The sequence below is a fragment of the Panthera onca genome, chromosome B2 (genome assembly GCF_046562875.1).
Source record: "Panthera onca isolate mPanOnc1 chromosome B2, mPanOnc1 haplotype 2, whole genome shotgun sequence".
Taxonomy (NCBI): domain Eukaryota; kingdom Metazoa; phylum Chordata; class Mammalia; order Carnivora; family Felidae; genus Panthera; species Panthera onca.
Window position 1 is genome coordinate 89,031,247 of NC_138343.1, and position 12,081 is coordinate 89,043,327.

General features: G+C 44.8%; 1 protein-coding gene and 1 long non-coding RNA gene across 4 annotated transcripts in view; both read right to left on the reverse strand.

The window, feature by feature from the left end:
• Positions 1–12,081, reverse strand: part of LOC132667419 (uncharacterized) — an 80,046-nt gene that overhangs the window by 67,269 nt on the left and 696 nt on the right. The gene's annotated exons all lie outside the window — the stretch shown is intronic.
• The window catches only part of FAXC (failed axon connections homolog, metaxin like GST domain containing), a 71,436-nt gene that overhangs the window by 59,234 nt on the left and 121 nt on the right, over positions 1–12,081 (reverse strand). Inside the window, exons 1-3 of one of the 3 annotated variants that reach the window (XM_060616241.3) lie at positions 11,473–11,750; positions 5,337–5,472; positions 845–925 (exon numbers count right to left, since the gene is read on the reverse strand). In XM_060616241.3, the coding sequence (XP_060472224.1) occupies positions 845–925; positions 5,337–5,472; positions 11,473–11,738 (483 nt within the window). In that variant the 5' untranslated portion in view covers positions 11,739–11,750. Of the gene's footprint in view, positions 1–844; positions 926–5,336; positions 5,473–11,472; positions 11,751–12,081 lie in introns of those variants that run through there. The other 2 variants (XM_060616239.3, XM_060616238.3) reach the window with 2 other exon arrangements.

The following is a 12,081-nucleotide window of genomic DNA, read 5'->3' on the forward strand; positions in this document are numbered from 1 at the left end:
TGGAAGGGAGACCAAAGTATCAGTGATGGTAACCTCCAGCTAGTAGGATGGCAGGTGACTTTCATTTTCCACTTACACTTTTGCGTAAGTATTGTTTGAAATTCTTATCAGGACTCTATGGCATCTACGTGTAATCAGAACAACACCGGTAAAGCTATTTTCATTTTGGAAAAAAAAAACTAGCCGTATCTGCAGGACCCCGATATGAATCTGTAATTATTACAAAATGAAAAGTTTTTGAAATTGACCTACCAATATTTATAGCCTGATTTTTAAAAGATGATAACTGTGGCCAATAGATCAGGCTTTAAAAAAAAAAAAAGGGCCTTGTCAGTTTCTACTAATGGTCATCAAATATTTATTCCAGTCCCTCTTAGGTTACAAAATAAAGAAGCTTCAACTATAAAGTCGTGCTTTTAGGAATATGGCATCTTAACCTTTTTTTTCTTTTTTTTAAGGCACAGCGCAAAGAAGGGGCAGAGAGTAGAGCTCTCTGGATCTCTGACAAAATGCCTCTGCACAGACAAGTCCAGGCGCTGAGCCCTCCAGCACCTCCCAGGCACCACTTACATGAGCACAAACCCTCACTGATGGCACACAGGTCCCCAGGCGCCTGGGACAGGCACGGAGCATCCCTTTCTAAACCACAGAACCATTTTTCTGTTACCTAAATCTCCGCCCGAACTGACCATCCCCTCCATTTATTTTCCATAGAGACCTCACAGAAGAAAAAGCACACCTACACCTTTCTTTAAAAGAAAAAAAAAATTCTACACACACACACACACACACACACACACACACACACAGGAAATAATAATTTTGGAAGGGGGTAAGCGGTCACCTCCTCGAAGGTCTCTGTAACAGCTTCAGGCTTCATGGTGAGATGTGTGCCTGCTGCTCCAGACACACTAACTAAAAGCAGCTGCAACATGAACAAAGGTAGTTAGGCTACTAGTAAGGACAGGGCCACAGCAGTCAGTACCTGCAGGCGTGAAGACAGGAAGAAAAAGGGGAGCACACCCTGGCAGCTGCCACAGCCCCGCAAACAGCAGAACCGCTTCATCAACGGCAGGGGGGGGGGGGGCGCAAGAGACCCAGGAGCCACGAAAGGCTACCGAGCACAGCGTTTGGTATTGGCACCCTGACTGCCCCAAAGCTGCCAAGGCTGATGGATATGATTTAGTCAAGAGTGATGATGGGACAGAGACAGGCAGCTGCTGGGTAGCAGTTCCTTCCTTCAGTGTGAGCCCCTCAGTGACATATGCTTTCCAGTGCCGACTGCCAACACCAAGCTGAACAGTGATCTTTGAACTCTGATCCACCGCCTTTAGATGGTTCAAGATTTGTCTGTCTTCAGTGCTATTTTATCCTCTATTCCTGCTTTGAAAGTCCTGAATGATCTCTCTGTTCCTCTCTCCAGACTCAGCCCTTGCATTCCAGTTCCCAGTCATAAAGAACCTCCTTCTGTCCACCAAATAACACATGCCCTCCCAGGGCCCCTCACCCGAAGCCCAGGTCAGGTGCCACTCCGACACACCCCCAGTGGGGCCGAGAGGATGCCACGCCTCTCATCCCAGCCCCGCCTTAGGAGAATGACTACCACCCCACCCCTTCTCTTCTGTAGAGAAACTGGCTCAGAAAGCAGAGGCCTGGAGGCGTCAGCAGTTCGAGGGGTAAGTCACTATCAGGGAAGCCAAAAGCTTGGCTCCCGCTGTTACCGGCTAAGGAGACCACCTCCTCCCAATGCTGCTACTTTGTAAGACCAGTAGGAGGCATTTGGAGGAGTGGTTTGGGGATGCCTGGGGCTCACCTCCTTACTTTTCCTACATCCCCTCAGAGGCTAAGCTTTCGCCCTTGCCCCCTACAAATTCCCAGGCAGGAAAGCTGACATCTCTGGTAAAAGGAAATCGCAAACAAAAATAGACACCTGAGGCATACAACCACTATAACAGAAGAACAACAGACTGAATAAATACAACATGACGCAGGATTATGGGGACAGACCAAAGAGTTTTAATTAGCATAATAAATGTCATCTAAGGTATAAGAGAAGAAGTTGTAATACAAACACAGGAGAAGTATTACGAAGAAAAATAAAAGTGGACCTCAATAGATAAATAGTATGACAGATACAAGAAGAGAACAGAGTGGTACAATGGCTCAGAAAGGTGAATTCACCCAGAAGGAAGAAGAATGAAGGAGTATGTTCAAAAATACAGAAAATAAAGGCAGAGATTTCAGTATCTGGATAATAAGGCACAAGAAAGAAGGGAAGAGGTGCCTGGGTGGCTCATTCGGTGAAGCATCTGACTCCTGATCGGCTCAGGTCATGATCTCACCATTCGTGAGATCGAGCCTCGTGTTACGCTCTGTGCAGACAGCATGGAACCTGCTTGGGATTCTCTCTCCTTCTCTCTCTGCCCCTCCCTTGCTCTCTCTCACACTCTCACTTTCTCTCTCTCAAATAAACTTAAAAGAAAAAAACTTACAAAAAAGAAGGGTAAGACAAATAAAAAAAGGAAGAAGAATTTGAAGAAAATTAGTAATTCCCCAGAATTAAAAAAAAAGATTAAGGACTTCAGACTAAAAGAGTTTAGAAAGGACCAAACAAGATGCATAAAGACCCATACCAAGGCACATCATAGTGAAATTTAAGTATGTCAAGATTAAATGCAAATTCTGAAAACTTCCAGAGAGAAAGAGAAAAAGAATCAGACTGACATCATATTTTTCAATAGCAATATCAATGCAGAAAGACAAAGGAAGAATACTTCTACAGCCCTGAAGGAAAAGAACTTTGAACGTATCTGTGTCAAATGTGAGGGCATAATGAAGACGTCGTCAGGCACACAGAGCCACTAGAAGTTCACCGCATAATAAGCCTCACTGGAGGCTCAATTGGAAAATATCAAGGACTTGCTCTAATAAAAAGAAATAATCCTGGCAGAGAAGATATATGGGAAATAAGGCTGGCCAGAAACTTAGTAAGGTTTATTGCTAAAAAAGGACCAGGATTTCCAAAATCCCAGAATTAAAACATTAGACAACAACACACTTGGGATCAGGGCTGGGAAAAGAGAGACCCAAGAGTCATGTGAACCTGTAACACACTCGTATCATCAGAGGACCAACAACACAGCATTTGAGAAATGGGGAGAGATAAGTAAACTCAAATTTGGATCTTCAGAGAAACCACCAGAACGACATAAATAGAATTTGCTTTAAATGACAAAGTTTTTCTTTTATCTATCCATTACAAAGCAGGAAATGAGAAAAAAAAAAAAAGTATGATAAGGAGAAAAATACTAAATAATATGTTAGAGGGGTACCTGGGTGGCTCAATTGGTTACATGTCCAACTCCTGATTTTGGCTCAAGTCACAACCCTATGGCTCATGAGTTTGAACCCTGCGTTGGGCTCTGCTCTAACAGCACAGAACCTGCTTAGGATTCTCTCTCTCTCCCTCTCTCTCTGCCTCTCTTTCTCTCTCTCCCTCTCTCTCTCAAAATAAATAAATAAACTTTAAGTAAGATGTTAGAAATAAGTCATAATAAGAGAATAATTACAAGCATAAATGGAAAAACTCACCGGTTAAGGAGTCTTAGATTGGCTATAAGTAATACATTGCCCATGAAAGACATTACACAAAAAATAAAGAGGATGGACAAGGATATCCCAAGCAATTATGAACAAAAAGAAAGCTAGAGAATCAATCTCAATATCTGATAATATAAAATTCAAGATTACAAAAAGAGGGGAGGGGTGCCTGGGTGGCTCAGTCGGTTAAATGACCGACTTCAGCTCAGGTTATGATCTCACGGTTCGTGAGTTTGAGCCCCACGTCAGGCTCTGTGCTGACAGCTCAGAGCCTAGAGCCTGCTTCAGATTCTGTGTCTCACTCTCTCTCTGCCCCTCCCCTGCTCATGCTCTGTCTCTCTCTGTCTCAAAAATAAATAAAAACATTAAAAAAAATTTTTTTAAAGGGGGGACTCAGCTGAGTGCTATATACTGGGAAAAGAAACAAGAGAGTACAAATGTGTTCTTTCATATGATGTGTACCTAAACATATAACCTCTTGCATAAAGCAAGAAGCAAGAGAATGGCAGGAAGAAAAGATAAATCAACAAATACCGTTGGATATTTTAACCCACTCCTTTTGGAAACTGCTAGAACAGGCTAAAAAATTAAGCAGAGATATACAAGATCTAAAAAATACACTCAACACACTCAAGCAAGTAAATCTAGGGAGCTCTTCACCCAAACAGAGAATATGTAATTATTTTCAACATTTATAAAAACCAGCCACACATTAGGCTAAAGCCTCAGCAAATTCCAAAGAATCACTATCACAGAGACTATCTGCTCTGATCATAAAGTTAAAAAACAATAACAAAAACCAAAGCATTAAAATATTGTATGTGGCTAGATCTTAGCTGAAAAAGAAAAAGGGAAAATTTTTCTTAAAATACATAGAATTGAATGACAACAAAAACACAACCTGTCAAATTTGTGAGACACAACTCACAGAAAAATGTATACCTTTAACTGCGTTCCTCTGTTCATTCTTTAACGCTGAAATGAGCAAATGTTTCGCTGAAAGTCATCTGAACACAACATGGAGCCCCATGGAAAAGCTCTCACAAAATCCACACCTATCTCCCTGGTGGCCTGCTGGGTGCTCTGCCCCCCAGAATTCATGAGAGACAAAATATAATGCCGTCAAACAGAAATCTAAAGGAAAAAACCACGTGGGGCAATGGTACACCCACCTTTATTAGTAGCTGCCCGGGAGGCCTATCCAAGCTTAACCAAAGCCTACTCTATGTCAGAAAAGCGATACCATGACCCTGAACCCTACAAAAGTCCATACCCTTTGGATCCCTCATTAAATTGAATGTAAAAATCAACAGACGCTAGAATCAAGTCTCTCCTAAGTATCTAGTAAGGACTGGGCCCTGCTAATTTCACACCCACCCCTTCAGCACCAAGAGCAAGTCCTTCCCACGGTGTGAGACTAGGAACTCCCCCTCTGACATGATTGTCATGAAAATAAAACATGTTTAGGGGCTGCTGGGTGGCTCAGTCGGCGGAGTGCCCGACTTCTGCTCAGGTCATGATCTCACGGTTCGTGGGTTCGAGCCCTGCCTTGGGCTCTGTGTTGACAGCTCGGAGCCTGGAGCCTGCTTTGGATTCTGCGTCTCCCTCTCTCTCTCTCTGCCCCTCCCCCCACTCATTCTTGCTCTCTCTCTCTCTCTCAAAAAAAAAAAAAAAAATTAAATAAAACTTTAAAAATTAAAAAAAAAAAAAAAAAAGATACGTTTGTTCACAAGTACCTGATAGGGTAAGTCAGCCATCCTTAAGTAAGTTTCCATTTTCAAACAGAAAGGAGACAAACTGGGGACACCATTGTTAGGTCTTGCAAACTGATGCAAAATAATAGCATCTTTGGAGTCAATCTCTTGCTGTTTCCTGCCAAAACCAAAACAGAAATAAAGAACAATCCACATGTTATACATACAATTCCCTTAGTTCCTCAGAGGTCCCTGGTGGGTTGTAGCTCCTCAATGAACAAGCAGATCTGTTTGTCATAGGGGCTTACCTCACCCAGAAGCATTTAGAGTAGAAGCTTAGCCAAAACACGGGAGAACCTTACACACTATCACCATGATCCCGAGGACTTAGTTAGTAACTATATATCAACCTCCTTCTGATGATAACTATACCCTATGAGCGGGAAGAGTGCTTTCTATAACAGGCCCACCTCTTCTCCAGCTGGCTATGTTTACCTGCCAGGGACAAACAAGTTGGATGGATAAAAATGATTCTGTGTGCTTACTAGGTGTCAAACATTGTTCTAAGGGGTTCACAGGTATTATTTCACTTAATTTTCACAATAACTTTATGAGGGAGGTACTACTATTATCCGTGTTTTATAGATGAGGAAACTGAGGCACAAAGGATTAACTTGCCCAAGGTCACATTGCTAGATGCCAGAACCTGGACTGAACCAGGCAATCAAAGTCTATGTTCTTGACCCCTAGACTATATCATGAAACTGTCCATAGAACCCAAGAATAACAGCGCAGATTTACTCTGCTATGAACCAGTCTGTAGGGAATCTGAGACCTTGAATATTCTGGTCCCTCTTCCAAACTCTGTGTGCCCTCACCTGGCCTCTCACCTGTGTGATACCAAGGAACCCAGCCTCTGAGCTCTCTTTCACCTTCTCCAGTTTCCCAGGGTCCCCACTCTCACCACAGGCATAGATCTTAATACCCCTGCCTCTTCCCTTCCTCCAGCCTCAGCCACATGTCTATCTTTTCCTTGGCTACTTTTTTCAGTGGGAGGATTTCCCTGGTACAGCTTTTCAACAGACACAGTATATTAGAGAAAACGTTAGATTCCAAGGGTGAACACCTGGGTACAAATCCAAGCCCTGCTTCCTACTGGCCATGTTACCCTAGGCCTCTCTCCCTCTCACACATGGAAAGTGCACACAGTATCAGTTCTGCACCAATTATCATGAGGATTAAATTTTAAAAATCTGTAAACATTGGTCAAGCTCTCAAACACTGTAGAGGAGTCACAGAATCTATTCTCATTCACAGAGTTTTAATCCCCTTAAACTACAATATCTCCTTAAACTACAACATCTTCCACACAGCTTCCCTCTTACACCACCCTCAGGAACCTTTTGCAATTCCCTCCCTACTTTCCCTCCACCCAAGCACTTCCCAGTCAGATAAGCCTGTTCCTTCCCCTTGGCCTTCCCTGGGCCTCTGCTTCCCTCACATCACTCCCAGTCTAATCCCACACCCACTTGCACCCAAGCAAGAGACAAGCTCTTTGTATCATCATCCATGGATGCTCACATACTATAGTATCTGCGTTCAGCGAAACAAACTCTTTTGGAGAAGTTTACTGGCAAAGCGTCCATTCCACTTAAAGAGTTGAGAATGACTCATTTTGAAAATACTGGTCAGGTCAAAAGAATAAAAATATTTGCGGGGCGCCTGGGTGGCTTGGTCGGTTAAGCTTCCGACTTCAGCTCAGGTCATGATCTCACGGTCTGTGAGTTCGAGCCCCGCGTCGGGCTCTGTGCTGACAGCTCAGAGCCTGGAGCCTGTTTCAGATTCTGTGTTTCCCTCTCTCTCTGCTCCTCCCCCGTTCATGCTCTGTCTCTCTCTGTCTCAAAAATAAAATAAAAAACGTTAAAAAAAAAAAAATTTTTTTTTTTAAAAATATTTGCTGTTTTCTGGCAATATTTGCTGTATAAAACAAAGATTTTCGTCTAGATGAAAGGCAGGGGAGGTCAGATACTAAAATCAAGGAGCCACTTAGACTATTCCTAGAGAGCGTGAACTAGATTTGACAATTAGCTGATTTTGTCCAGGCGAATAATTCAAGTCACAGAGTGGTATTTTCATGTAAATTAGCCAGGCAAAATTTAAGAATTGTTAAGAGGGGAGATAAATATAAAATCTTCTGCTCCACTGGCCAGAAACATCTAATTCTAATGGTTAACTTGGGCCATCTCATAATAAGGATGGATGTGACAAGCATATGGCGATGACTTTGTATATATCATGCATATTATTTTATTTCATGTTGACAGTAACACCACCGAGTGGATATTGTTAGGGTTTAAATTTAGTGTATCATACAGTAGATAAAGAAACTGAAGCTTAACAGAGGTTAAATAACTTGTCCAAGGAATATCATTTTAAGATCAGGTCATTAATAGCTCCAGATCCCAAGGTCTTAATTTTTTTTTTTTAATGTTTATTTTTGAGAGAGAGACATAGAGCGTGAGCAAGGGAAGGACAGAGAAAGGGGGACACAGAATCTCAAGCAGGCTCCAGGCTCTGAGCTGTCAGCACAGAGCCCAACATGGGGTTCGAACTCACAAACCACAAGATCATGACCTGGGCTGAAAGCGGAAGCCGAACCGACTGAGCCACCCAGGCACCCCTCCAGATCCCAAGGTCTTAAGCAGTACACTGAAATGGGCAATTTCTTAGTTAATTTGACCAAAACATCCAGTTTGACTCAGGTCGCTCAAGCCTGGAACTTTCTAATAAAAGTTATAATAGCTAATGATGGCCAACTTTTACAGAATGCTTTCTTACGTGTCAAACTCTGTTCTAAGCATTTCACGTTCAACTCAATTAACTCTATAAGGAAGGCTACTGTTATTATCCCCGTTTTACAGATGAGAAAACCATGTAGCCCAGAAGCTTACTCTCATATTCAAGGTTACATGGTTAAAAGCAAAGTTAGTTTGAACCCACTCTGGCTCCAGAGCCCTTCTTCCACACAGCAGGAACTACTCTCTAACTTAGGATCAGAGGAGCAGGTATTTCATAAAACACCTACATAGCTGTATTTTCTAAAGTGGCCTTATAATGAGAGCTGTATAAGAGGTCATCTACAGGAGCCGGGGTGGCTCAGTCGGTTAAGCATCCGACTCTTGACTGCGGCTCAGGTCATGATCTCACAGTTTCGTGAGTTAGAGCCCTGTGTGGGGAGTTTCTCTCTCTCTCTCTCTCTCCGCTCCTCTCCACTGCTTGCGCTCACAAATTAATAAACAAACAAACAAGCTTTAAAAAATAAATAAAATACAATATCTTAAAAAAGAAAGAATACCCACAGAGCAGCAAAACTAGCCCCTCCTCCCAACATGAAGGCTGTCACAGATGACAATGCCTCTGTGTACAGCTGATGAGCGGTTTGTGTATGGAGGTCAGGTGTTGGTGGACCTGTGGGCTGCTGTCATTCCCTAAGTTCTCTAGGGCAGGCTGAGCCCAAGTGCCCAACGTGCAAATGAGCTACCAACAACGAAATCATCACTTAGTCATTCACTTTACACACATTTCCAAATGGATTGAATTTAAGATAACTGCTAAGCTATCCCCACTCAAGGAAATGAAGTAGAGGGTTGAGGCAATATTTGTTTAAAAATACTGCAGCGGGAAAAGCATGCACAAAATCCAAACTACTCCTTTGGTTTTATACTCATGAATTTAACTCCCTAAATAATTCTCACTGGTCAGCTTTCCTTCAGACACTGGAGACCTGGCCATACACTGGGGTTAAGTCCATGCAGCAGACAATTCAAGTGGTCACGACTTTACCGTTGCCCATGACCTCAGACATTGTGATCTTTTCCAGGTGTATTTTCCATCCTGCATATTCCGGATTGTTTGGTTTTGCTTAAACTGAGACAACTGAAACTTAAAGTTCATCCTAAATGGAAGTTTCTGTCTTGTGACCTCCGATGGTCAGTTCCAGACCTTGCTCCGTCTTTCCCCCCTATCTTTTTGTGCCACGAGAGGCTGTCAAAAACTCTGGTCCCCGCCACAGGCCTCGCTTGCCTGAGCAATGCCCCAGTTCTCTACATTTCTCCTCCTCTTCCCCCATCCAAGTTTATTTCACATCAGTACTTTCTAGGAGCCAGTGGTAAAAAAGTACAGACACACATTCCCGGGTCTGGATTCTACTACTCTTACCGTGTGATCTTGGGCAAGTGTTTTAACCTCCCTCAGCTGTACTCTCCTTATCTATGAAATGGGAATCACACATCCAACGAGAGCTGTGAGGGATAAATAAGTGCAAGGAAAGCACTTCTATGAAGAGTCCCTACTAAGGGATCAAAAACAGGCAGCCATTTTTATTATGTGCATAATAACAGGGTTGTCTCCCCCATTATAACACATTTCCTACCCAGGGTTTAAACATTTGTCAAGAAACAAAAGTGAATCAACCAAGGATTAAAAACGCCTCGATCGAAGTAAGTATCCAAGTAGTCCACTAAGTGGGGAAGGACACTTCTGTGGGCAGAAAGTCTTCCTTGTCCAGCAACCACACCTGCCAGGGCGTGGCCTGCTCCCAGGATGAGCTCTGGGCTACTCCCTATTTCTGCAAGGTCATTAAAGCAAGGTTTAGAGCTGGTCCTATGAAGCTGTGCCTTCACCCCCTCCACAAAGTGTTAAACCGGTGAGAAGTCACACAGTTCTGGATCCTGAAAAGGCTTTGGGCTGGAAGATAACTGAGAAACAACTGGGTTACTGTTTAAAGCACTGCACAAATGTTTTAGTTGTTCATACAGCTTGCCTCCTAACTTGGAAAAGAGTTCTAAAACTAGCAAAAGTAGGAAATGATCTAGAGAAATAATCCACTTACAATTTTTTTTCCTTGGTTCAACTAGATGATTCAAGGCACCGTGCTGAGAGAATTCAATGTATATAATACGTTCAAGATAAAACTTCTCAATTATAGCTAAATAATAGTGAAAGCCAGTACTTCCCTCAGACCTAAATGATTTCCCACCCTCTCAAAGACTAGAAATATTCAAAATACCTATGTTAGCCTGTCACCAAGACCAGGAATCCCCGCAGGCCTGTTAAAGGTCACCTGTCACTGTCTTTGTTTATAGCCTATTGTGTAGGATTCCCCCGCTGGAAAAGGGCAGTGTGAACACATTTCTCGCTATTTAAAAAATACTGGCCGAAGGATTTTCTCAGCTACTGAGAACCGCTTGCTTGTGGCCTTCTCCCGGGGACAGAGGGCTCAAATGCATGGAAATTTTAACCATAAATCGATGTATCCACAAGCCAAAGGACCATCCCAGGAGCCTATGGTATTACCCTACTCAAAGATCTCATGTCGTTCTGGATGTACCAACAGTAGGGGCCTCCATTTCCTGGTATTTCCGAGTCAGTCCTGTAAACATTCTGCGGCAGGGGATGAAACTGTTTACGGCACTGGGTGACTCCCGTGTTCCTGTCAAACACGCCCATGTGCTAGTGCTGTCCTCGGATCTTCTACTGTTCACACAACAATGGCACTGAAACCGGAATATGGTGCTTAGCGTTAAATACCTGATCAGCAGATAACCCGGTTAAGGCTGCATCAAACCTGCACACCACTACAACTGACCATGCCTCTTTAACAGGGACCTGGAGGTCTCTGGAAGCTTTTGCAATTTCAGCCTTTTGATGATGTTGACATATGGGGAAGGATAGTGGAGAACTAGTAAAAGATAAGGTTAGTGGTTAACATTCCAGCATTATTACCTATAAACAAATAAGGCATTTCATAAAAGTGTAAATTAATATTTCTACAAGGCCTAGTTCTATTGTTGCAAACATTGCACTTAGGATCTTACTAAGGGCATTTCATAACAGACTATTTTGCTCCACAACAACCCAGAGAATTTTTGCTTTTAGCGCCGAAGGATTGGGAGACCAATGTTTTTCCCTCCCAGTACCGGGTTAATTCTCCCGTTAACTCCGAACTGCCCCTCAGGGCAGGTGACCACGGACTGCCTCTAGGGAAAGGTAAGGGCAGGATTCTTGGGCATTTTGGGCGGCGTGACCGAGAGGCTGGCACGGTCCCCCCTCGCGTCAGCCCTGCCCTGGCCAAGTGCCCCTCTCGGCGCCCCTGCGCGGGGCCCTCTCTCCGGCTCACCTAATGACCAGGAGTTCGTGGAGCAGATACGCAGCTGCGGCCAGCAAAGCTCCCCCGGTCAAGTAAAGTGTTTTCTTCCACCAGGGATCGGAGCCCAGCCCTGCCATGATCCCACCGTAATCCTGCAAAGGGAAAGCGATGATGTCCCCATAAAAGGAGAAGGGCTCCTCGGACCCGGCCCACCAGCCGAAGAAGGAGACGCTCTGGTTCCAGCTCAGATCCACCACGCACGGCCTGGACGAGGCAAAGCCAACCCCCCAGTGCATGCTGCGCGGCTGGCTGCGGGCGCCCCTCCCAGGGCCCGCGCCGCCCGCATGGGAAGAGGCCGGTGCGGCCCGGCGCGGGCTCAGCGGCGCGCTGGGGGCGCGGGCGGCGCGGGCGGAGGCGACCGAGGCGGCGGCGGCGGTGGCGGCGGCGGCGGCGGCGAAGGAGCAGGAAGGACGAGGGCCGCGGGCGGCGGGCCTGGCCGGCGGGGCCCCGGGGCCCTGGGCGGCAGCGGCGGCCGCCGGCTCCCCCCGCAGCGGCCTCTCCGCGCCACTCTTTGTGTCGGCGCCTGGAGAAGGCCGCGTGATGTCATTGCTCCCCGGGGCAGGGAAACAGAGGCGGGAT